Source organism: Setaria viridis, chromosome 1, assembly GCF_005286985.2.
Source record: "Setaria viridis chromosome 1, Setaria_viridis_v4.0, whole genome shotgun sequence".
Taxonomy (NCBI): Eukaryota; Viridiplantae; Streptophyta; class Magnoliopsida; order Poales; family Poaceae; genus Setaria; species Setaria viridis.
In genome coordinates this window covers 36,502,850-36,525,162 of record NC_048263.2, presented here as the reverse complement: position 1 = coordinate 36,525,162, position 22,313 = coordinate 36,502,850, and the positions used below count along the sequence as shown (strand labels likewise).

At 46.7% G+C, this 22,313-nt stretch overlaps 6 protein-coding genes across 7 annotated transcripts; 4 read left to right on the top strand and 2 right to left on the bottom strand.

Annotated features, from left to right (window-relative positions):
• Position 1: 1 nt before the first annotated feature.
• On the top strand, positions 2-1,481 carry LOC117841427 (sufE-like protein 1, chloroplastic/mitochondrial). The gene has a single exon (XM_034721785.2). The coding sequence runs from the start codon at positions 93-95 to the stop codon at positions 1,209-1,211; it is 1,119 nt and encodes a 372-aa protein (XP_034577676.1). The 5' UTR covers positions 2-92; the 3' UTR covers positions 1,212-1,481.
• A 3,609-nt stretch (positions 1,482-5,090) lies between these two features.
• On the top strand, positions 5,091-6,813 carry LOC117856444 (pentatricopeptide repeat-containing protein At3g22690). Its single transcript, XM_034738810.2, has one exon. It carries the CDS (start codon positions 5,199-5,201, stop codon positions 6,645-6,647), a length of 1,449 nt encoding a protein of 482 aa, XP_034594701.1. The 5' UTR covers positions 5,091-5,198; the 3' UTR covers positions 6,648-6,813.
• Positions 6,814-7,212: 399 nt separating this feature from the next.
• LOC117836825 (organelle RRM domain-containing protein 1, chloroplastic) lies at positions 7,213-10,707 on the bottom strand. Of its 2 annotated transcripts, none has more exons than XM_034716340.2 (9): positions 10,273-10,707; positions 10,071-10,168; positions 9,364-9,598; positions 9,164-9,261; positions 9,004-9,069; positions 8,356-8,427; positions 7,829-7,897; positions 7,630-7,736; positions 7,213-7,529 (listed from the first exon to the last, which is right to left on the bottom strand). In XM_034716340.2, exons 1-9 carry the CDS (start codon positions 10,605-10,607, stop codon positions 7,422-7,424), a joined length of 1,188 nt encoding a protein of 395 aa, XP_034572231.1. In that variant the 5' UTR covers positions 10,608-10,707; the 3' UTR covers positions 7,213-7,421. The 2 variants fall into 2 exon arrangements, with proteins under 2 accessions (XP_034572231.1, XP_034572238.1); XM_034716347.2 differs by having other exon boundaries at positions 10,381-10,707.
• A 729-nt stretch (positions 10,708-11,436) lies between these two features.
• Positions 11,437-14,924, top strand: LOC117836807 (aspartyl protease APCB1). The gene is made up of 9 exons (XM_034716315.2): positions 11,437-12,105; positions 12,700-12,817; positions 12,963-13,186; positions 13,287-13,523; positions 13,691-13,844; positions 13,921-14,003; positions 14,102-14,216; positions 14,347-14,419; positions 14,541-14,924. Exons 1-9 carry the CDS (start codon positions 11,546-11,548, stop codon positions 14,654-14,656), a joined length of 1,680 nt encoding a protein of 559 aa, XP_034572206.1. The 5' UTR covers positions 11,437-11,545; the 3' UTR covers positions 14,657-14,924.
• Positions 14,669-17,629, bottom strand: LOC117856435 (aluminum-activated malate transporter 5). The gene is made up of 6 exons (XM_034738804.2): positions 17,201-17,629; positions 16,584-16,721; positions 16,217-16,486; positions 15,974-16,113; positions 15,750-15,896; positions 14,669-15,671 (listed from the first exon to the last, which is right to left on the bottom strand). The coding sequence occupies exons 1-6, from the start codon at positions 17,601-17,603 to the stop codon at positions 14,961-14,963; spliced, it is 1,809 nt and encodes a 602-aa protein (XP_034594695.1). The 5' UTR covers positions 17,604-17,629; the 3' UTR covers positions 14,669-14,960.
• Positions 17,630-18,219: 590 nt separating this feature from the next.
• On the top strand, positions 18,220-20,293 carry LOC117836799 (rRNA-processing protein fcf2). The gene is made up of 5 exons (XM_034716303.2): positions 18,220-18,573; positions 18,675-18,735; positions 19,138-19,212; positions 19,333-19,448; positions 19,967-20,293. The coding sequence occupies exons 1-5, from the start codon at positions 18,341-18,343 to the stop codon at positions 20,073-20,075; spliced, it is 594 nt and encodes a 197-aa protein (XP_034572194.1). The 5' UTR covers positions 18,220-18,340; the 3' UTR covers positions 20,076-20,293.
• Positions 20,294-22,313: the final 2,020 nt, after the last annotated feature.

The window sequence follows — 22,313 nt, the reverse complement described above, 5'->3', positions numbered from 1 at the left end:
GCCAGCCGGCCCTCATTTTCCTTGCCAGTTTTTCTTCTCGAGACCACCGGAACGGGAATAATCCTCCTGCGCCGCCACCGTTTTCGCCGACCATGGCCTCCGCTGCCAGCACCGCCGCCACCGGGGCCCCGCTGCGCCTGCTATCCTCCTCCTCCGCCCGTCTCTCCAAGCCCATCCTTCCCCGCCCTCACTGCCTCACCCTCTACTCCCCCATCTCATTCCAGCGCCTCACAGCCCGGTCCGCGGCCTCCCCGTCCCCCTCCACCACTTCCTCCTCCCCATCGGGCTCCGGCTCCGTAGACCCGTCGCAGCTACCCCCAGCGCTCCGCGACATCGTCGGCCTCTTCCAGTCCGTCCCCGACGCGCGCACCCGGTACAAGCAGCTCCTCGCCTACGCCTCGCGGCTGCCGCCCATGGACCCGGCGCTCAAGACCGATTCCAACCGCGTCCGGGGGTGCGTCTCCCAGGTCTGGGTCCACGCCGAGCCGGAGGAGGGCGACGGCGGCGGCCGCAGCGTCAGGTTCCACGCCGACTCCGACGCGCAGCTCACCAAGGGCCTGGCCGCGCTGCTCGTGCTCGGGCTCTCCGGTGCGCCCGCGGCGGATGTGGCCAAGGTGCCCGTGGAGTTCATTGAGCTGTTGGGGATAAGGCAGAGCCTCTCGCCCTCCAGGAACAGTGGTCTGCTCAATATGCTCAACCTCATGAAGCTCAAGGCCCTTGAGATCGCCGGAGACACCGGCGGTGACTCGACGACGGGCCAACAATCAGTCCAAGAGGTTGCAGAACCACGTGCCAATGGCATGGAGAACAAAGGGTCCGAATTTGCCGCGTTCGGTGTGCAAGAGGAGGAGAAATCGGTGGCAGATATGCCTAATGAGGAGGAACAATTGGAGGAAGTTCCAGATAATTTTGTTGAAGGGAATGGTTCTTCTTTGGGGGGTGGGAGGAAAGAGAGGATAAGGGAGAGTCTGGAGCGCGCGCTTTCGCCCGTGGAGTTGGAGATTGAGGACATATCGCACCTCCACAAGGGCCATGCTGGGGTGGCCGGTAGCAATGGGGAGACACATTTCAATGTGAGGGTGGTGTCAAAGGAATTTGAGGGGAAGAGCTTGCTCAAGAGGCACAGGGCTGTGTATGATCTCCTGCAGGATGAGCTTAAGACTGGCTTGCACGCACTGTCAATTGATGCAAAGACTCCATCCGAAGTTTAGGTACTAGCTTACGATGGAAAACATGTTTTTTTTGCTATGCCTACATGATTTTTAGACTTCATCCGTTGACATTTGCTTACCAACATAAGAGGGCTCAGGGTTACATATACATATTTTCGCTTGTCTCAAAACCTTTCTGTCACCTATACAACCATTAAGTCTGCAGTGTTTGTTCTTGCGGCATGTCAAAATTTCCCCCAGCTATTTAATGTAACATTTTAATATTGTTAAACATTTGGATGCAAATGAAATATTTGCCAATTCTGGTCAGCATGATCAAATTATGGGAACAATTGGCTGCGAACTAAAGATGGTCTATCAGGCTATATGATCAAGCGATAAACAAGGTACAAACTTGATGACACAGAAAATTTTCCTTGAGAGGTTACAACAGGAAAGAGGCACTCTATGGATTCAGATGTTTTAACACAGATTTTAGAAGTTACCTACAGTGAGACATGTAAAAGAACATATACTATCCCATGTTATCCTTCTCCGTGAGCAACCCATTGATTTTGGTCCAGCTTACTACAGTGCTAGACTGCTAGGCATTAAAATCACTGAAATTTACAAACTAACATTTCTTTTGACTCGCGCGCACATAGACTTTTTCCATGGTATTAATTCGTGTTCAAGTAATGATGATGGTGTAGTGTTGATGTTAATGTAAGCTTCCTTGCAATTTTGATTCCTACAGATTTCTTTTTCTTTATTCTGTTTGTGATTTGTGAAACCTCAACAATCTATTATGAGGAAATCTGAAGCTATGTGCATCTCTCAGTCTTATTTGGTGTCTAACATTTGTTGTATTGATATGTTCTTATGAGGAAAGGAACATATAATCTGCCTGACCTATGCTATTTATGCACTAAATGTAGCCAATCATCTCATGTGTCCTTTCTAAATACTCGTATGGCATCTCTTGAACGGGCATCCTTTGTATTGATGTCAGATTCTGAAATCCAGCCAGTACAATTAGCATATTTGTTAAACCTGGCAAAGGCTTTGCAATGTGCGCCTCAATTCAATATAGCTTATTTGATGTGCATGTCAACTAGGAACCATCTCTTTAGCTTTGGAACCCCACCTGGTTTCTCACAGGTGATGAATCTTGCCAATTTTAGTCTGAACAATTTAAAGTACACTTGCCTAATGTCATCGACCACGAAATTGTTAAACCAAAGTATAGATTATAATGTACGATATTGTTTTAACCATATTATAAATAAAACTGTGAGTTCTACACAGTAATTCTCTTTTTAAAATAAAATATTAGTTCCATTATCAGAAAGAATCACACCAATATTAGTCCCGCACACGTATCGTCACCGCTGTGCTCCTGCATAGCCGCCTTTGCCTGCCGCCGTTCTCTTTCTCCCTCCATGTTTGTGCAAAGCAAGGTAAATGATCTACTGAATATATTGATATTTGGTTCCTCCTCGACTGCCTGTGACACGTCGCATCCTTGATTTGGATATTATAGTATCATTAATAAGTTGCTTAACAATCTGATGTATATCTCTGAAATGAAGATGCTTACGCTGGAGCAACTACAATTTCTTGGACACGGTACCTATCATTTATCATTTCTATGAGGTATGCTATTGTTATTTTTTAAATGCATGCATAGCATTAACCAGGTAGTATTTGATCAAATCATATATTGTTTTGGGTTGAAAAATGCAACTCCTCATGATTTGTCATCCTAATTTAAATTAACTTAGATAGTTAGCCTATAATTGAGCAAGATGTGATGGTATCTGTGGTGGTTGGTAACTAGTTGGTGGCGACACCAAAATATTTTATGTTGACTAGATGATACTGAAATCCTTGGATCATTCTTTTACTACTGATCCCGTGATTAAAAAAAACACTTGCATCCTTCATTTTTTTATATGACTTCTATATATCTGCGCAATGATGGATTGACTTGTAATTATTAGTGCATGAGTGGATAAAAATAAACAGTTTTCTAAATTTTTAGAGTGCAATGATGGATTCTCAGGGTGTGTTAGGCTGTGTTTGGTTGAGCTGTGGTTTTTGAAAAAGTAGCTGTGAGTCGTGGGTTGTGAAAACGTAGCTGTGGGCTGTGGAAAAGCTGTGTGGTGGAACAAATGTGGCTTTTGGGAAACACTCACGAGCAGACCCCACATGTCATCCACAGTCCACCCCACTCAACCCTTTCCCTCTCTCACCGATGAGCGGACACTGCACATCAGCCCTTCTTCTTCGGCAGGGATAGTGTCGGGATCGTCGTAGTCAGGGGAGGGGGCTCGCCAGGGCTCGAGGAGGAGGTTGCGCCGCCGGGACCGGGGTCGGGACAGGAGCCATGCCTGCGCCAGCCGCCGGGGGCTCGAGGACCCGCCGCTTGGGAGCAAGCCGGGCGAAGACCCGCATTGGAGCTGCCGGCGTTGACCTCCTCGGGAGTGCCAGGAGGAGCCCGTCCCCATGCCCGCCGGCCACCACCGCCCCTTCCCTATGCTCGTGCTCGCCATCTAGGAACCGGAGGAGAAGAAGGGCCCGTCCCTGCGCCCGCTGGCAGCCGCCAACCCTTCCCTACGCTCGTGCTCGCCAGTCAGGAGGGGCACCGCCGAAGGAGAAAAGGGGCCCGTCCCCCGCCTCTTCCCTATTGTGTTGCCTAGCCTCGACAGCAGAAGCACCGTCTGCCTCCTATTGCACCGCCGCTGACAAGATGCACCGCTGGGAGGAGAGGAGGGGCCCGAAGATGGGTGCCGCCGGAGTGCAGAGGGCGGCCGCTGGATCTGCATGTGTCCGCCGTCGGTCCTGTAAGGATGCCCACCGCCGCGCCGCCCAGAAGACAAAGGGAGGGAGGGGGCCGCCAGAGATGGAAGAGGAGCGCCATCGAAGCTCGGTTGAGGGGGCCATTAGAGTGGGCTGCGGGGTGCCGTCGCACCTTTGTCTTCTTTCGGGAACGAGAGGGGGGATCAAGAGGAGATCGAGGAAAAGAAAACGAATGGTACCTCGTAACCAGTGGTGGGTAATTTCTTCAAAATTACCGTTCCACAACCGGAGGAAGCAGGACCATTCTTTGAAATTACTGTTCCATAGCCGGAGGAAGCAGGAGTCGAGCGGCTGCAAATTTTGTACTAAGGACGAAGCTGCTTTTGCCCAAATCACCTATGAGTTGGGTAGTCTTTTGGTTGGCTTTTAGCTTTTGTGAAGCACAAGGAGCTCACAAAAGCTCAACCAAAGGCACCCTCAATCCTCTTGTACAGGCTTGTCCATTGGTGGAAAGAAAGATAGTGCACGTGGAGGGAAAATTCAGCAGTATTTGTGAGGTTTAGTGCAGACACAATTTGTTTGAAGAATAGGGCTTCAGCTTTTTCCACGCAATGTGCAACTCTCCGCTGGGACGGCAGTGACGGTAGTTGTAAAGTTTGGAACATCGCAAGTCATTCTTTTTTCTTTCCTTGAAGGAATTTGATATGTGATCATTTTTTTATATGATGCATCTGAATTTGTTGTTTTGTTTTATGATTTTTTTGACAATGTAATACAATGTTCTGAAAATACTGTAATTGCAAGTGACACTATATCTATATGGTCGTTGCTCGTTCTACGTATGGGCATATTTTTCTAATTGATTCCAAATCAGACGTGGAAATACACTTAAGCGACCTATATCGGTAGTGTTAACCATATGAATGTTGGAAATTGAAAATCTTATGTTCTTTGTTTTAGGCGACATTGAGAAAAATATAGCTGCGGATAATTCATCTTTTCTCAGCTCTAAAATGGTCACTGGAATTTTTGTGTTTTTGTTTATTTCGTCAATGAGAAAAATATGGCGAGGTTACTTCATCTTTTATCAGTTCCAAATTGGCGACCGGAAACGCTACTCTATCTATAGCGAGGAGAAAAACTTGCTGTGGGAAAACTCTGTAATGAAAAGAAAATAAGGATATGCTGCTTTATCCTTCATCCTTTTCCACGTTGTGATGGAGCACGGGGCGTCGAGGCACTTCCATGAACAACTTGGTTCTCTCGATGCTCGCCCCCACCACCTCAGGTTTCCCGCCAAGTCCCCGACCCTCCAAGCCTGTCTCCAACGCCACCGCTCCCCGATGCCGCGCCGCGCTCCGCGCGTTCCGCGCGCACCACCTCGCGGGGCGCGCCCTCGACGCCAACCCGGCGCTGCTACCCGCGCTCGCCGCCTGCGCGCGCCTGCCCGCCGCCGCGGCTGAGGCCGAGCAGATCCACGCGCTCCTCGTCAAGTGCGGCGTCCCGCGGGCCGTCTCCGACGTCCGCGCGTGCACCTCCCTGGTCCGCGCCTACGCGAGGCTCGGCCGCGTGGGCGACGCGCGGAAGGTGTTCGACGGAATGCCGGACAGGACTGTGGTCACCTGGAACGTGCTGCTGGATGCGCTCGTCAGAGTCGACGACTTGGACGCTGCCTGGAAAGTGTTTGTTGAAATGCCGCAGCGCAATGTGGTTTCTTGGAACACCATAATCACTGGGTTTGCAAGGCAGGGGTGGGCGCAGGAAGCAGTGGACTTGTTTGTCGAGATGACTGTGGTTTATGGTATGGCGGCAGATGAGGCCACAATGGTTGGGTTTATATCAGCGGTCCGGGACATTGGTCTGCTTGGACTTGGGAGGAGTGCGCATGGGTATGTTATTCGGCGAGAGTTATCACTCGATGGTGCTCTTGGTGTTGCGCTGATCAACATGTACACAAGGTGCGGGAGCATGGATGCTGCACACAGTTGCTTCTCAAGCGTCAGCAACAAGAACGTGGAGCATTGGACGTCTGTGATCACTGGTTTTGCAGCACATGGCCTCCCAGAGATGGCACTATCGTTGTTCGGTGAGATGAGGCAACTGGGCATTGAACCTAATGGTGTCACCTTTGTGGGCGTCTTGAATGCCTGTAGCCATGGCGGGCTTGTGGACGAAGGCTTCAAGTACTTCAGCCTAATGAGGAGCATGGGCATCAAGCCAACGATCCAGCACTATGGCTGCTTGGTTGATCTCCTTGGCCGTGCTGGGTTCTTGGAGGAGGCCTTCGATCTTGCCAGCAATTTACCTGAAGATCCTGGTTTTGTAATCTGGAGCTCGCTACTAGCAGCCTGCCGTAGCCATGGCAATGTCGAGATGGCAGAGTTGGCTGCTTCGAGGTTGGCAGACGCAAAACCAAGCCATGGCAGCTCATATGTGCTGCTATCGAACACATATGCACGAGCGAAACAATGGGAGGACTTGAAGAAGACGAGGAGGAGGATGGAGGAGCATCGAGTAACGAAGAAACCTGGGCTTAGCTGGATCGAGGTAGATGGAAGTGTGCATTCCTTTGCCACTGCAGACAAGTTGCATACGGAAAGCGAGAGTATTTATCAGATGTTGGAAGATTTGAAACATAATTTGACGTCATCTGCATATGAATCTGAACCGTTCCCTCTTTCTGAAGAACTGTAATTATCTATTCCATCTCGTGACCAAGAACAATGTTGTATCAGAGAACAACTTTCTTTGTAGATGTTAGTGCTAGCTTGTACACAGTGACATATTGTCCTGGGAGTATCCTCCAGCAATTAGCACAAGGCAAGAACACTGATCTGCAATGGTACCATACATCTCGACATGCCCCCAACTAGAACTGCAACTGCAGCAGCTCCGCTACTCCGGTCACCTGAGCCTGAGCAGCCCCACCACCTGCAACCCGGCGGAAGTTGCCGCACGCGGTTCATGGCCTCCTCTGTAACGGCGGAAAGGCTGTCAGCGAGCGATCTGCAGTCCAATTTGGACGGGAGAGGGGAGACATCGTTTGTGGAAGAGAAGGGCGAGCTTTCGTCGTCTAGACTAGATGGAAGCTGGAAGGATATGGTGGAAGAGAACAGCACCAGCTCTTTCTGAACAACTGTAATGAATTTCTCTGGAGGAAGAGTGTCATTGCTTAATAAAAGATGCATCATAAATACAGATTTATGTTTATGTTTTTCCTGCAAGAATAAATATAACATATCTATCCAGACTCTTGAACTAGTCACTGAAAATTTTGAATAAATTGTTTTAGTCGATGTTAGTAATTGTACACTTTAGCTGCATTTATATTTAGCTGGAAGTATCCTCCAGCAATTAGCAAAAGATAAGGGCACTGAACTGCAATCAGAACAGGCAGCTCGACATGCCCCAGATTGTGGTCGCTTATCTCTACTCTACAGCTGCTTAGTTCTTCTGTACATCAAACAGTTATCTCGAATGGTAGGGTGGCCTAAATGTTTGATTAGGTCGACCGGATTGATGATCTCTTGATCTGGTTTTAGCAACATCAACAACTATCATCCAGCCGTTTATTATCTGCAAGCAAAAGCATAGCCGTGAGTTTCAAGAGGTGCATGAATATCCAGAACCGTTAAAACACTTGCAGTAAGCCAGTAACATAAGATTTGTCTCCAACCTGTCCATTCATTGCTTTCAGGGCAGCACCTCCAGCTTCCTCAGTAGTGTATTCTATGAAGGCGTACCCTTTTGATCTTTTTGATATCTTGTCCATTATTATCTTTACTGTATGTAACAGAACAGTTCAATGGATCAGCATCTGGAACGCAAAGACATCAATGAACCGATACAAAACATTCAGCAGTGCAATCACAAACCTTCTACCAGCTCACCAAAAGGCTCAAAGGCTGCCCGTAAGGTTTTTTCGGATGTATAGAATGAAAGCCCTGTCACAGAACACAAAAGTTAGGGACAACAAGTCAACAAGATCGAAATAAATCTGATTTTCTACCATAGTATATACTTATTAATGCTGTTGCCTCATGAATGGGTCCAATATAAGCTTGCATATCACATTTTCTCATGACGTGTAACTGGATGAAGATTTTTTCCATCCTATTTTCTAGTGGTTTATGTATGATAAAGACTACTGGTTCTTTTCCACTCCTATGTTGTATCTAACGAGTAGTAGATCTGATCAAGGCTGTCCAATTTACATGACACAGACTTTTTAATCACAAAAAATCAGGGCATAGAATTTGTGGAATGACTTGGCGTCCTCCATTAAACATAAAAGACAAAGGAATATTATTTCACGCAAAGAAGAGAAGACATCACCCATTGTTCATGGTGGATGAATAAACACATTAGCTGAACTGTATGCAAAGTATATGTTGTACTTTACCTGTAACAAAGAGCCTTTTAGTTTTGATATCGGCCGCGCCAGTTCCTTCAGATGATTTGAAGCCATTGTTACCTGAAACCATCAAGAGCATTTACCATCAGGGTGCTTTATCCAAGCTTTCTTAGAACTATGAACATTCAAGTCGTGAAATGTACAAGTGAAGGAGAATCAGATATACCAAATTAAGACACAAGGATTAATAACAAAAACTGAATATATGTATATGGCATCTATATTATTACTGATCAGATCAGAGGAATGAGCCTTAAAAAGAACTGGCAAAACCGCAAAAGAATACAATGCTGCCAAGTGGAGGAAGAATCAGGCTTTCAGTGGTGAAAAATCAGAATCTTCCCTATTATATGAACCTGGTTTTCAATGTAGTTCACAGGGATTGCTTATGGGACTAATCCAAATTTTCAATCATTAACTCTAAATATCATTTTAGAGTGGAAAACTGTCAAACCATGGCACACGATTTGTCTAGCAGCATTCATAACTTCCTGTATTGAATTGCATCAAATGCCTTCAGCAGGAGAGGAATTTTGGTTGCCAATGATGCACGTAGAAATGTAGAGTTAGCACTTACGACATCATAGTTAAGAAATGAGTGGATATTCATCAGAAGCAGGAGAAATGAGAACAAACCTTTGTAATCTTTGTTGTCTGATCCAAAGTTTGTATCTGGTCGAACAGATAACACTCCAGGAACATCTGGTATGCAAAGTTAGTTTGTTAGTGCACCCAAAGACAGGAAAGTAGTCAAAACTGTATGTAAATAAAGGAGATGAAAGCCCAAGTTGCTCACCAGCTAACTCCTTTGCACACTCTTCATCAATATGACAGCAGAAACCATAATCCCTTTCCCATGAAATGTGATATATGCTAACTTGAGCATCCTGTTCACTGAAAAATTGAAAAGATAACAGTAGTTTTATCTCACACATTAAGCAGATAAATGCTAGCAAAGTAGTATCAAGGTTGCTGATGAGACTACATAGTACATACTTGCCCAATACTTTCATAAGGATTTGGGTATAGTGGTCCACCATCTGTGCCTTTGTCACGACTTCAACTCCGGGCTTCTCCATTCGAATAAGCCAAAACTCATTTTTTCCACTTGATGATTTAGAAGCACCATCGCCGATGCTTACAAGGTTAGCTGTCGAGAGGCTCAAACTGTCGTTATCCATCTGTGATCTTTGACCCATATCTGGCTGAACAGATAATACTCCAGGCATCTCTGTAAATTGAGAAGGGAGTAAGAAGCAAATACATATGAGTTTCAAGCATATATCTCTCCAAGTATTAATTTTTTTTAAAAAAATAACCAGAGGTTCTAATTCAAGCATTTATCTCTTCAAGTATATTTCAATTGTTAGCCAGTCTAACAACTGGGGAAATTTCTAAACTACCTCTTTAACAACAGTATATCTTAATCTGAATTTGGGGAACATATGCAATTACATTATTCAGAGAATGGCATGATAAGAGACAGCAGTCATCACAAACTTGTACAGTTATCTCAGCCTACTCATTTCTCACACTGCAAGATTAAACTTACATTAACCTTGTGTAACTGCATTGCATGAAAATGAACAGGCCAAGGTACATATATAGTACTAACACACTGGAATGCACACTGATTCTTACAAAATCACACAAAGGAACTGCAAAGCCCATCAATTTTTTCAATAAGCCAGAGGGATTCGTACTTGCAAGCTCCTTTGACGCTCCCTCGTCGATCTCGCAGCGGAACTCGTAGCTCCCATCCCACGAAGCCTCGTATATGCGCATCTGCGCCTCTTTCTCACTGCCGTACATCACCAGAACACAATGCTTTCATCATCAGAAACCGTCGAAAAGAAATTAACTGCTCCAGGCCTCCAGCTTGCCACAGAATGCCAAACCACTAACCTCCCCACAACCCCGGCCAGTGTGGAGGCGTAATAATCCACAGCCTCCGCGCGGGAGACCCCGCTGCCTCCCGCGGCCGCGGGGGGCCTATCCATCACCACTACCCACCTGGAGAAACGCGAGTGGCTCTCAGCCATAGCGGCGGCTAGTGGCGTGGAAGGCGACTCCGAAGCAGTGGCGAGGACGGGGGAACGGTGCCGGCCCCGATGGCGAGCGGTTGAACGGAGGGCGGAGGGCGAGAGGTGAAAGGCTGAAATGGCTCGGGTGGCGGTGGATACAGAGACGGAGACGGAGAGTCCGCCGCCGACGAGGAGGGGAGGTAGAACGGCGTCCATGGCCCGCGCGGCGGCGTGTGTGGTACGGAGTTGCGACGCCGAGGCGAGCTCGCGGGATGGCTTACCCGCCGGCTAAAACTGGAAGAAGACGATTGGTGTGGGCCGCGGGAGAAATATCTTGCGGCCCCGTGTTGTGCGGGCCTGAAGTAATCGAGGCCCAGTGGGCTGGTGTTTCAATGCTAGCGAGCGTCGGCTAACGGTCAAATCACACTAAGCTTATCGCTGCAGTCTGCTTGTTTTCCATGGCCTCCTGCATGGCATTGCGAGTTGTGACTCCTCCGTGGCGAGGGATTAGAGGCGAGTTTCGACCATTCTTTGTTTTCCATGGCCATGATTACCGCTTGATTCGATTTGCATTCAGGTAGCTAACAACGGCCAGAGCCTAATCTTGATGCTCTATTCATTGCTGTCAGATTTGCCATCGGATTAGGCGTCCGCCTGCATCCAATATGAGGAACCCCAGATCTGATTGGAACTGTGCGGATCGCGCCACTTCAAGGGCTGGCACACGGCTTTACCCTACACGAAGCTACCGCAACACTGCGCTTGCGTTGCGCCTGGAAGAACAGGGCCAGGAACCAATGAACAGGGCGCCGCTGCACGCTACTCCATGGAATTTTCCAACAGAGTTGTTTTCAAGAATCAAGCTTATCCGCGTGTCCAACATTACATATAATCCCGTCGGGACTGGATAATGCCGATTGTACCCCTGCGTCGAGACGGGGTCAAAGTCAACCATCCAAGCACACACTGGAGCTCCAAACCCGCTGTCTCCACGCACCAAAACCGCCACCTACCCGGGCCCACTACCCCTCCCTCCCTACTCCCTTTGCCCCCGGTTTCCGCCCTCCTCACTCGCCTCTCGCCTCCGATGGCTCGCCCACGCCGCCTCCTCTGACCCCGCCTCCCCGGAGAGCGCCGCGGGGATCTCGCCGGAGATGGCGCCGCCCCCGCCCCCTCCTCCCCCGGCGTGGGAGCACCAGCCGCAGCTCCACGGGGTGGTCATCATCACGCTCCCGCCCCCGGACCAGCCCTCCAAGGGCAAGACCATCACGGCCTTCACCTACAGCGACGACCCCGGCTCCCCGCCCCCGCCGCAGGAGCCGGCGATGGGGTACCCGGTGGCGGCGGAGACCAGGAGGCGGTCCAGGCGGAGGCTCTCGCCGCGTCGGGTGGCGGCCATGGTGCTCGTGCTGGGCGCGCTCGCGGTCGCGGCCTACTACTGCTTCTACTCCGACGTGGCCGTGCAGTTCCTGGGCATGGAGCAGGAGGAGGCGCAGAAGGAGCGGAACGAGACCAGGTCCTTCCTGCTGCCGCTCTACCCCAAGGCACGGCAGGGCCGCGCGCTGCGGGAGTTCGGGGACGTCAAGCTCGCCGCCAAGAGGGTCGACGGTGGCGGAATGAAGGCGACGAACAAGATGGAGGTCAAGAAGGCGGCTGCGGCGGGGGCCAACTCCACGGCTTTGCTCCCGATCAAGGGGAATGTCTTCCCCGATGGGTACGCGTACAATTGCGGAGGCATACGATCTGATTTCGAGTCCTTCATGATTTGGGTTCGTAGTTCTTTGATGGATCTGATTTGGGGAAATTTCGCTACTAGTGAACTAATGGATCCCACTGAATATTTATTTGACCAGACTGGGCATACATATTGCTATATTTACTTGTTTAGTAAGCACTAAATGCAGGTTTGAAAGTGTGGTTATTGTCGTCAAATACAAGTCTTTTGGTTTCTTTAGCTGGCCTGTTATTGTCTTACTAGTTTTGTTGTACTTGTGTTTATGGGTATCCATGTAATAGGTCTGTAATCGTCTAGTTTTGCTATTAGTGGGTTTATGACTCACGACTTCTTTAGTATCCATCAAAGAAGGAAAACCTTTGGTGTCCTGATTGCTATTAAGGTCAGACAGTCAGAGTATCCTGGCATCCAGCACTAATCAATATTCATTGCTCATCCACTTTAGCTTACTACACTCTGTACTCTGAATCGACAATTCTTTATGTTTATGTCTCTGTAGGAAATGTAAGGGATGCTAATATCTGACGTCATTCTTGTTCTTTTGGAGCTAATTCTATCTTACAAAAACTGCAGCCAGTATTATACATCTATCTTTGTTGGCAATCCTCCAAGACCGTACTTTCTTGATGTTGATACTGGAAGCGACTTGACGTGGATCCAGTGTGATGCACCATGTACAAACTGCGCAAACGTATGCAATCAAACACCAGCTATTCCATTCTAATTGTGATAACAAACTTTTCCTATGCTACTGTAGGATCTCCGTTCACTACTTAGTTTTATCTTGCTCTAGTCCATGTACTACTCTCTGATGAACTTGTGTGCGATAATTTCAGGGACCCCATCCTTTATATAAGCCAACCAAAGAAAAGATAGTCCCTCCCAGGGATTTGTTATGCCAAGAGTTGCAAGGAGAACAGAACTACTGTGAGACTTGCAAGCAATGTGACTATGAAATTGAATATGCAGACCAAAGCTCTTCTATGGGTGTCCTTGCAAGGGATGATATGCATCTGATCGCAACAAATGGTGGAAGGGAAAAGCTAGATTTTGTCTTCGGGTATGTTCAAACCTTTCAGATGCATCTATCTTCTGTATGTATGATGCATCAGAAAAGAATTATGTCAGATCATTTAACTTTTGCTGTGTTGGGATTCTAGGTGTGCATATGATCAGCAAGGCCAGCTTCTGTCCTCACCAGCAAAGACTGATGGGATTCTTGGACTTAGCAGTGCAGCGATAAGCCTTCCCAGTCAGCTGGCTAGCCATGGGATTATTTCCAACATTTTCGGTCATTGTATCACTAGAGAGCAAGGTGGTGGAGGTTATATGTTTCTCGGTGACGATTATGCACCTAGATGGGGAATGACATGGACTTCTATTCGTAGTGGTCCAGAGTAAGTCTTAACATGTTTCTTCGAAAATATAACTGCATGTATTGCCATCAATCATCATCTCCCTATTCGATCATATATTTACCAGAATCGTTGCAAGTATCATAAAAGATCATAGACAAGTTCCTCCCTTCTCATGGCCTTTTCCCTTTTCCTTTTCCAATTTCCAGTAATTTATATCATACAGAGGCCAACAGTGTAAAATATGGAGATCAGCAGCTCAGTGTGCGTGGGAAGGCAGGAAACTCAGTTCAAGTGATTTTTGACAGTGGAAGCTCGTATACATACCTCCCAAATGAAATATACGAAAATCTTATTGCCGCTGTGAGTATTGCTAATTGTTTATAGGGATGGTATGAATATTCAAAATCATCTTACATTCTTTCTTTTAAATTCACAGATTAAATATGCCTCCCCGGGTTTTGTCCAAGATAGCTCAGATCGTACATTACCTTTATGCTGGAAAGCTGATTTTCCTGTGAGGTAAGATAATGGAACTACAGTAGATTGTCACTTCAGATAGGAAGCTCAGCAGGTTTCATCAGAGATTATTCTTGCCCTTAATATATTTTGTTCTTCAGGTATCTGGAAGATGTCAAGCAATTCTTCAAGCCCTTGAACCTTCAATTTGGCAAGAAATGGCTTTTCATGTCCAAAACATTTACTATTTCTCCCGAGGATTACTTGATTATTAGTGTAAGCTTCTTTGTAATTGTCCCATTTACTGTTAGGCCTTTTTATCATCTATTGGCATGTCTAATATGAGTTATGCACTTTTGTGATAAAATTTATATTTTTGTTCTCTCTCTTGGTGGACCTTTTCCAGGATAAAGGAAATGTCTGTTTGGGACTTCTCAATGGAACAGAGATTAACCATGGGTCAACTATAATAGTCGGAGGTATAGATATGACCTTCTTTCTGCTTTAACTCTTGATTTTTTTTTTCAGAAATCCTGCTATTTAGTGGAACAGGCTGATATTGTTGAACTTTGAATGATCTCTTCCTGTTGTTTGCTATAGATGTTTCACTGCGTGGCAAGTTAGTTGTGTATGACAATCAACGGAGGCAGATTGGCTGGGCAAATTCAGACTGCACTAAGCCACAAACACAAAAGGGCTTCCCCTTCTTCCTATGATGAGCATCGCTCTCAATAAATGTGTGAATGAAGTATAAATAGTGGACACCATTAGAATTTGTTACTAAATAGCAGCTGTTGTTATGTACACTATATCCTCCAGGGAACTGCCATAAGTCCATCGTGTATTGTACTTGTGTGTACTATGTATCCTGTGTGTATTGTATTGTATATATGTCCTGCTTCCTCTACAGGGGAATTTTTATAGGCAAGTTACATTATGAACATTTGCTACCTAAGCTGATTAATGTACACATCTGGCTATCCATTCCTTGCATAAAACTTGGTCGATCTGTCATCTGAATCACCCTTGTAATCGTAAAAATTTGCGTATTCTAAGTAAAAAACCACAGCTCTCTCTGCTGGCTGCAGCAGGTTCCTCCACAGGATCCTTGAAGTTGGCCTTGTCACTCAACTCTTCGAATGCATCAACAAGGTTCTGGAGCCGGGCAACAAACTCAATGAGGAGCGAAGCGAATGTGGCCAGCGACAAGGCGCTTGCACTCTCATATGTTCTTGATTCACCGCCTTCAAATGGCAAGTTGGAATGGAACGATTGTCGAGCAGGCCAAGATGGTTGCGGCTTAAGTGAACCGCCCACCATTGATCCTGAATCGTATCTGCCAAGGAATGGGTTTGAAGAATCGACTCTGGCGAGGAATGGGTTTGAAGCGAAGCTGTTTGATATGTGCACGGAACCAATATCAACAGCGGTGTGCTCAGGCGATTCATCCTTGTTGTCTTTGTCGGTAGCATTAGAATTTTCGTGGATTTGCGAAGTTCCTTCATGCCGTGGAATGACTTCCCATCTTTCTGTGTTGACAAGAAGGTAAGACTTCTCGTCGATCTTCTTTTGCAGCTCTTCAGCTGCAAAGTGCACTTCTGAGAGAATGTTTGGAGAGCTCAGTTTCGTCATCGTCTTGACTCTCTGCCCAAGTTCGCGCAGTACTTTAGCACCTTCTTGGCCTACTCTATGAAGCTCAGCACAGAAAACTTTTCTACTCTCTGGTGGTGCCTAAGATTTGGAAGAGAAACTTAGCAATGAAATATGTATATTCAGTGGATCATCTGTTTCCGGATGAGATACACAAACCTGAATCTCTGAAAGTATGCAACCATGCAACGCCATGACTGCGAATGAGCAATGCCTCAACGCACCACCAACTTTGGTGTAGTTCTTCCATGGATATTTCATCATCTTGTAAGGTCCATGCGGTGGCTCCCATATAGCAAATCCTAACTGCAAGCACAAGACATTACACTTGTTGAAAATCAATAGATAATCCTAGAAGCGATGTATTTGGAGAAAGAACTGACCAAGGCTTCCTCCTGTGCAGATGCCTCAACAGCTGCCCTGTATCCACTATAGAGAGGATCATCACATGCTTCTTGATATGTGAGTATCTTTGATGGAATCCTTTCATATTCCATGCAGCTCAGATATCCATCAACACATCCTAGGATGAATAACGAAAATGATTTTTAGATGCAAGGACTTGATTTGATCTTTACTGTGTTGAAGAGGGGATTGAACTGTTCATGAAGGTTAGATGATCATACCTTCTAAAGATTTTGCGACACCAGAAAAATTCTTTGCCACCAACTTGTGCAGATCCTCGCCAGCCCAGATAGGGTGTATACCTATGTTGATGGTGAGACTGACAGCAGCACCAACAGCGATCAGCACAAATCTACTTATAGCTGTGGCAGTGAATTTCCCTGTGTTGTATCCAGAGACCGTAACATAGCAGAAGGTCAGCAGGAACACACGAAACCCATACTCATATGGTTTCATCTTCGGGTGCAGCTTTGTTAAGGTGGCACAGAATCCTAGCAATCGAACATATAAAAGAAAGAAAATTTTGAATTAGATATGCTCTAATATCATAATATAAGTACTGAATGATTTCAGCAATTTCCAGCTTACCAACAACAAAGGTGCTTATGATGAGGATAACCATGTCATATTTTCCCATTTGTGCTGCCAACTCAGCGACTGCCAGAGCAAGCCCTCCAGCAATAAGAGTGCCCAATCCCCTATTTAGCCCTTTGCTCAATGTTGCACCTGTGTTAACATTGAAAACCGAGTTAGAGACTAAACATGTGTGATGATGCAGGCCTGGTAAAAATAAATAAATAAACTTATTGTTCATATGAGGATTGAAAGGTTTGTCTGATAAGAAGTAAGCAAACATAATGTCTTAGCAGAATTTAGTTTTACATCAAACATAGGTTGCAAAGCCTACAAAGTTTATCTGAAAAAATTGGTATCCATGTCTGTATTTCCGTGAATTTTTTCCCCTGTTGCCATGATCTTGTTAATGCCGTCCATGATCTCGGCTCTCTCCAATTATTCGTGATCATACATGTCATTCCATTTGGCCAGAACAATCCCTCTCTTTCTTCATGGAGGGAATTCGATACGGTTCATTGGTATGCGCCGAGATTTCAAATTGACAGCGACAACGACGACGGTTTGGGAAAAGAGAGACAAAAGCGGGGTTGGTGATCACGAGGCAAGGGAGCGTTGGAGCGGCAACGTACCGATGCTGAACTCGAAGACGACGACGACGGTGAGTATGGCCCAGACGGAGTGGCTGACGATGTCGCTGGGCTCGCGGAGGAAGACGAGCAGCGTGATGAGGGCGAGCGCCACGGCCACCTTCGCCGCGAACACGGGCTTCCGCGGGTCCTTGCGCGCGAACGCCCACATCTCCGCGGCCGCCGCGCGCACCGCCTCGGCCGCCCGCCGCAGCCGAGCCCCGGCGCCCCTCGCAGCCGCGTCATCCACCCCCCACGCCGCGTACTCCCAGCTGCCGCCGCCACCGGCGGGGACGCCCCAGTCGAACGACAGCAGCGGCTCCCGCGCCGCCCGCTGGTCCTGCGTCGACCGCAGCGTCCCCAGCTGCGGCGGGAGCGGCGGGAGGCCCGCCGGCAGCGGCGGCATTGCCTCGATCGACAAGGGATCGCGCGGGGCGGGGCGGCGCGGCGTTTGATTTCTTTGGCCTCGCGGCGGACGCGGCGCGCGGTTATGTCCGGTACGGATACGACGCGACGCGACGCGTGCGCGTCGGAGTGAGGAGGGAGCGTCCAGGTGTGTTCGGGGACAGGCACAGGCAGGGCTCCTCTTTTGTCGGAGTTCGTTTCGTTTCAGGTAGTCCCGGGGCCGGGACTCCTGCTCGTGTACGAATTGGCCGGTGGTGGCGGTTGTGTCGTCCTTACTCGCCTGGCAGCGGGCACCCAGCGATGGCGAGGCGCTATCTTGGCGTGACGCGGAGGCACGCGTTTCTTCTAAGCGACGCCGGGGTGACGGAGGACATGTGGCCGGCGGCGGCGACGTGTAGGCCGACGCCCGGCGGCGGCGTCGCGCAGGACACGAGATCACCTCGGCAAATGCTCTCACTCTCACACGTCACAAAAGAGACGCAGAATCTGACTATCGCAAAAGATTCGACCCACTTAGTTAGCCCATTACGGCCCATGAAATTTCTGGGGCCGCCCAAAACCGCTGACATGACGGCCCGGAAGGCCCGAGCCTGCTACGGTGCTACCCTCCTCCTGCCCTAATACTCTCTCCACTCCGCCGCGCCGCCCCGCAGTTTTCCCCCATCCCGTCCGACGACCTCCATCCCAGCCGCCGCGGCGGTTGAACCCGACACCTGAACTCGCAGCGGCAGGCCAGCGATGTCCGAGACGGCGGCGCCGATCGGCTTGTCATGGGCGCCCAAGCTTCCTTCCCTAGCGACGACGAGCTGTAGCAGCAAGAGCGAGCCGGCACCGAAGCCGAGCACCGCGCAGGGGTCGCTCTGGAAGCCCCAGAGCGAGCTCGTGGACGGGCTGTTCGTGTCTCCGAGGGACCCCAAGAAGGTTAACAAGCTCACCAGGAAGAGCGTCAAGGACACCACCGGCAAGGGCTGGTGAGTTGCGCTGTCCTCGGAATTTATTCGAGTTCGTTTGATTGATTGCTACGCGCATGGTTAACGGGTGAGTGCTTATGCTTTGTCGCTGCGTTTATCAGGTTCGACATGCCGGCGCCGACCATCACTCCCGAGTTGAAGAAAGATCTCGAGATTTTGCAGGTGTGGTGTTACCCTGGCTCAGTAACCTTATTAGCAGTAGGTGATTAGCTGTCGAAAGTTCGGGAACGAACATTGGCAATGATAAAGCACGCGGAACATATTTGGGCAGCTGCCATGGGATTGGTGTGTGCAAAATTGAGCATTTTACTGCAACAATCTGACAGTGTTACAATCTGGTTGAAGCTGTTTTAGTTTCTTAAAAAAGAATCAGAAGTATTAAGTTTAGCTTTTCAGAAAAGAATCAGAATTATTTTACTTGAGAATCAAGACAATACAAATTTTAATTCACAGCGTTGGATGGGGCTGTCTCAACTCGGTTGGTATTGTTTGTTTTAGGATTCTGTTTTGACATTTGGGAGTGGGGATGCGAATGTGATTATATGCTTGCGATTTGTTTTGCAGCTGAGGCATGTAATGGACCCAAAAAGGCACTTCAAGAGGGCAGGAAAGTCCAAGGCCCTTCCCAAGTACTTCCAAGTGAGTAACCTAATCACAATCAGGCTGACATACTCATCATGTTTATCTTCCCAGTCTGTTGAAAACTTAATGTGTCCTCTTCTGTAACTGATGTACTGAATATCTCGATGTTGGCTTTAGGTTGGTACAGTTGTTGAGCCTGCATCTGAGTTCTACTCGGGTAGGATGACAAGGAGGGAGCGTAAAACAACTTTGGTTGATGAGCTGCTATCGGATCAATATCTTAAGAGCTACAGGTATGCTCATCATGCAAACATGTTCGGTGTAAATTTTTCTCAATCAATTGCATATGACCTTTCGGATTCCTGGGAATTCATGAAGTGGAGTTATAATTTTGTCTGTGGGAGTAGTTATACAACAAGAGAAACTCATTTTAGTTATAGACCATAGAGCCTTGTCATCATGGTTTGGATTTCAGATTTTGAAGCAAGGCTCCAGTGCATAGAAATTTGGAACGTCCTAGTTTCAAAAATGTATTTCCTTTTTCTGTTTTGACTCCAGGGGATGTAGATGTAGTGATGTTACCTTAGCCTCACCCCCCATCTTTGGTGTCTGATAATAGAACAAAGCAGATGTTGTGCCGCATTTTTCTGTTTTGATTCCAGGGCATGTAGTGATGTTACCTTAGCCTTTCCCCCCATCTTTGATGTCCGACAATAGAATAAAACACATCTTGTTCCACATCTTTTCCATGTACCCAGAGCCTTTTTTTCTCCCTAAATTGAATGTGACATCGATCTCCTCTGAAATGCAGGATGCGCAAGGTACGGGAAATTCAGGAGAGCCGTATGCCAGGAGGCAACCAAAAGTGGAAGAACAAGGGGAAGCAAACACTTAAGAGGGCCAAGGATAGGAGAAAATGAGATTAGTGCGTCAACTGCTTTGGTTGTGAGAAAGAAGGGAGTGGAGAAATGGACAAAGGATCGCCTTCAAGTTGCACTATACTTTCTCTCGATTCTGTGGTATAAATTGTGTTTCCAGTGTCATGCAGTGAACTTCAGCAACATGTTAAATGCGTGTTTGCCTGGGCTTAGGATCTATGGTTTATCTTTATCTAAATGGATGCAGTGAACTTCAGCAACATGTTGCACTAGATGGTCCATTTTTTCATCTAGGAGTGGAGAAACCTTCTTGTTTTAGCCATCAACATGTGTCCCTACGTTGTTTGGCAAAGCTGCATGGCAAAAAGTATTTTCTAGGCCAAAATTGTTTGAGGACATGATTTACAATGGCAAAATAGGTATCTCGGTCCTGAACTCGAGGCTCAATTTTCAGATTGGCCAATTTAGTCTCTTAACTTCTGAACTTAACATGGAGGCTCAATTTTCAGATTGGTCAATTTAGTCCCTTAACTTTTGTTTTTGTCAAACTCGTCCTTATGTTGATATGTGACTCCATATTGGTATGAAACTAATACAAAATGTCCACTTTACCCTTAGCTCTTTTCGCTGAACAATTTTCACCTTTAGAATTACAATAACGTATGATCCAAAATATATATGAGGATACAATATGTTTGCCGAGGGAGCATGAATACATAGAGCATAACTTTGCTCTGAGCGCAGTTGAATATACCTGCTTTGTAGACCACGCAGGCATCTCAAACTGCTGCTCCTTGAACCCTTCCTTTGTTTCTAATTAAACCCATGAACACACGTAAACTGAACTAGCGTTTCGGCTTATTTAATTTAAGGTTATACACAATCATCCACGAAGTTCACAAGTTCATGCAACGTTGTCGATTGTCATTGGCATATGCTCTCTAATTACTAGGCAAAATAGGCACTTTGGTCTTTGGTCCCTAAACTTTGCATGGAGGGTCAACTTCATCCCTCAACTTTTAGATTGGTCAATTTAGTCCCTCAACTTTTATTTTTAGGGCAAACTCATTCTTATGTTGACGTGGTGCTCTATTTTAGCATAAGTCTAATGCAAAAGGTCCATTTTACCCTTAGCTAATCTTAATTAAACATTTATGTGCTCGTACTCTCTTAATACATACACAGCAATATATTTTTTAACCCAACATAAAATATGGTTTCTAAAAAGTGTATTTACTCGTGTATTTTGCCTCCCCTCCCCCCTAATGTTGCAGCTTTTCCACAGAAGAAGCTCTCAATGTTCCTGCTAATCACATGTTCTATCTATAATAAGTAAGCATGGCCGACCACCTTCACGACATGTTACTGCTGCATTTCTTAGCCAAGATAAAAATTAGATTATCCCAAATTTAAGGATACGCACATCATTCTTCTTCGACGCTTCTGTTTTCTTTCCTTTATGCACCTCTAGTTGCTAAAAAAAAAAATCTGCTGCTCAGGTGATCCGCTCTCCAGATTCCCACTGCCGCTGGTGCGGCCATCCACGAAGACCACGATGCAGTACCGCGAACTATTTTGTGAACTGCCGCTGGTGAACTGCACGCTTCCTTATCTTAATCTTCAATTATTTTGTGTTGGCAAATACATGCTATTTTATTTATCTTGGCAGGTTTAATTCAAAACTAATTAGTAGATAACTAGCTTAATTTCTTTTATGCACACGTTATCATCTACGTATAATCACCGTCGGTATTACTCACTTGGCTCCCCTTATATTTAAATCTTGGCTCCGTCCCTGATTATACATGCTCCATGTATCCTTGTAATTATTTTGGATCATAGTTCCAAAGGTGAAAATTGAAGAGGGAAAAGAACAAGGGTAAAATGAACCTTTTGTATTAGTTTCATACTAACATGAAGCCACACATATCAGCACAATGATGAGTTTGAACTTAAAAAAATGAAAATTGGGGGACTAAATTGGCCAACCTGAAAGTTGAGGGACGAAGTTGACCCTCTGTAAAGTTCAAGGACCAAGATGCCTATTTTGTCTAATTACTACTACATCATCATTTCTACTTGCATTCAGGCATACGCTATATCTAGATGTATAGCAAAAACTATATCCAGAAAAATCAAAATGACCTATGATTTGTGATGTACTAGTAGTACATACTATTATCTTAGCTTGATTTGTTGGTGAACTGAATTGAAATAGTGAACTACTCCATCCATTCTCCTTTGGTAGGGCTATTTGCAAAACTAAATTTTTCTCTTTTG

Bases quoted from the DNA above. Each gene is read 5' to 3' on its own strand.
- LOC117841427 (XM_034721785.2), top strand. From the start codon at position 93: ATGGCCTCCGCTGCCAGCACCGCCGCCACCGGGGCCCCGCTGCGCCTG.
- LOC117836799 (XM_034716303.2), top strand. From the start codon at position 18,341: ATGTCCGAGACGGCGGCGCCGATCGGCTTGTCATGGGCGCCCAAGCTT. The intron at 18,736-19,137 runs GTGTGGTGTTAC...TTTGTTTTGCAG, and splicing joins AAGATCTCGAGATTTTGCAG to CTGAGGCATGTAATGGACCC. The intron at 19,449-19,966 runs GTATGCTCATCA...TCTGAAATGCAG, and splicing joins CAATATCTTAAGAGCTACAG to GATGCGCAAGGTACGGGAAA.
- LOC117856435 (XM_034738804.2), bottom strand. From the start codon at position 17,603: ATGCCGCCGCTGCCGGCGGGCCTCCCGCCGCTCCCGCCGCAGCTGGGG. The intron at 16,487-16,583 runs GTAAGCTGGAAA...TTCGATTGCTAG, and splicing joins CATAAGCACCTTTGTTGTTG to GATTCTGTGCCACCTTAACA. The intron at 15,672-15,749 runs GTTTGTGTATCT...TCCAAATCTTAG, and splicing joins GCATACTTTCAGAGATTCAG to GCACCACCAGAGAGTAGAAA.
- LOC117836825 (XM_034716340.2), bottom strand. From the start codon at position 10,607: ATGGACGCCGTTCTACCTCCCCTCCTCGTCGGCGGCGGACTCTCCGTC. The intron at 9,262-9,363 runs GTATGTACTATG...TCAATTTTTCAG, and splicing joins CTTATGAAAGTATTGGGCAA to TGAACAGGATGCTCAAGTTA. The intron at 9,070-9,163 runs GTGAGCAACTTG...TTTGCATACCAG, and splicing joins GTGTGCAAAGGAGTTAGCTG to ATGTTCCTGGAGTGTTATCT.
- LOC117856444 (XM_034738810.2), top strand. From the start codon at position 5,199: ATGAACAACTTGGTTCTCTCGATGCTCGCCCCCACCACCTCAGGTTTC.
- LOC117836807 (XM_034716315.2), top strand. From the start codon at position 11,546: ATGGCGCCGCCCCCGCCCCCTCCTCCCCCGGCGTGGGAGCACCAGCCG. The intron at 12,106-12,699 runs GTACGCGTACAA...CAAAAACTGCAG, and splicing joins GGGAATGTCTTCCCCGATGG to CCAGTATTATACATCTATCT. The intron at 14,217-14,346 runs GTAAGCTTCTTT...GACCTTTTCCAG, and splicing joins AGGATTACTTGATTATTAGT to GATAAAGGAAATGTCTGTTT.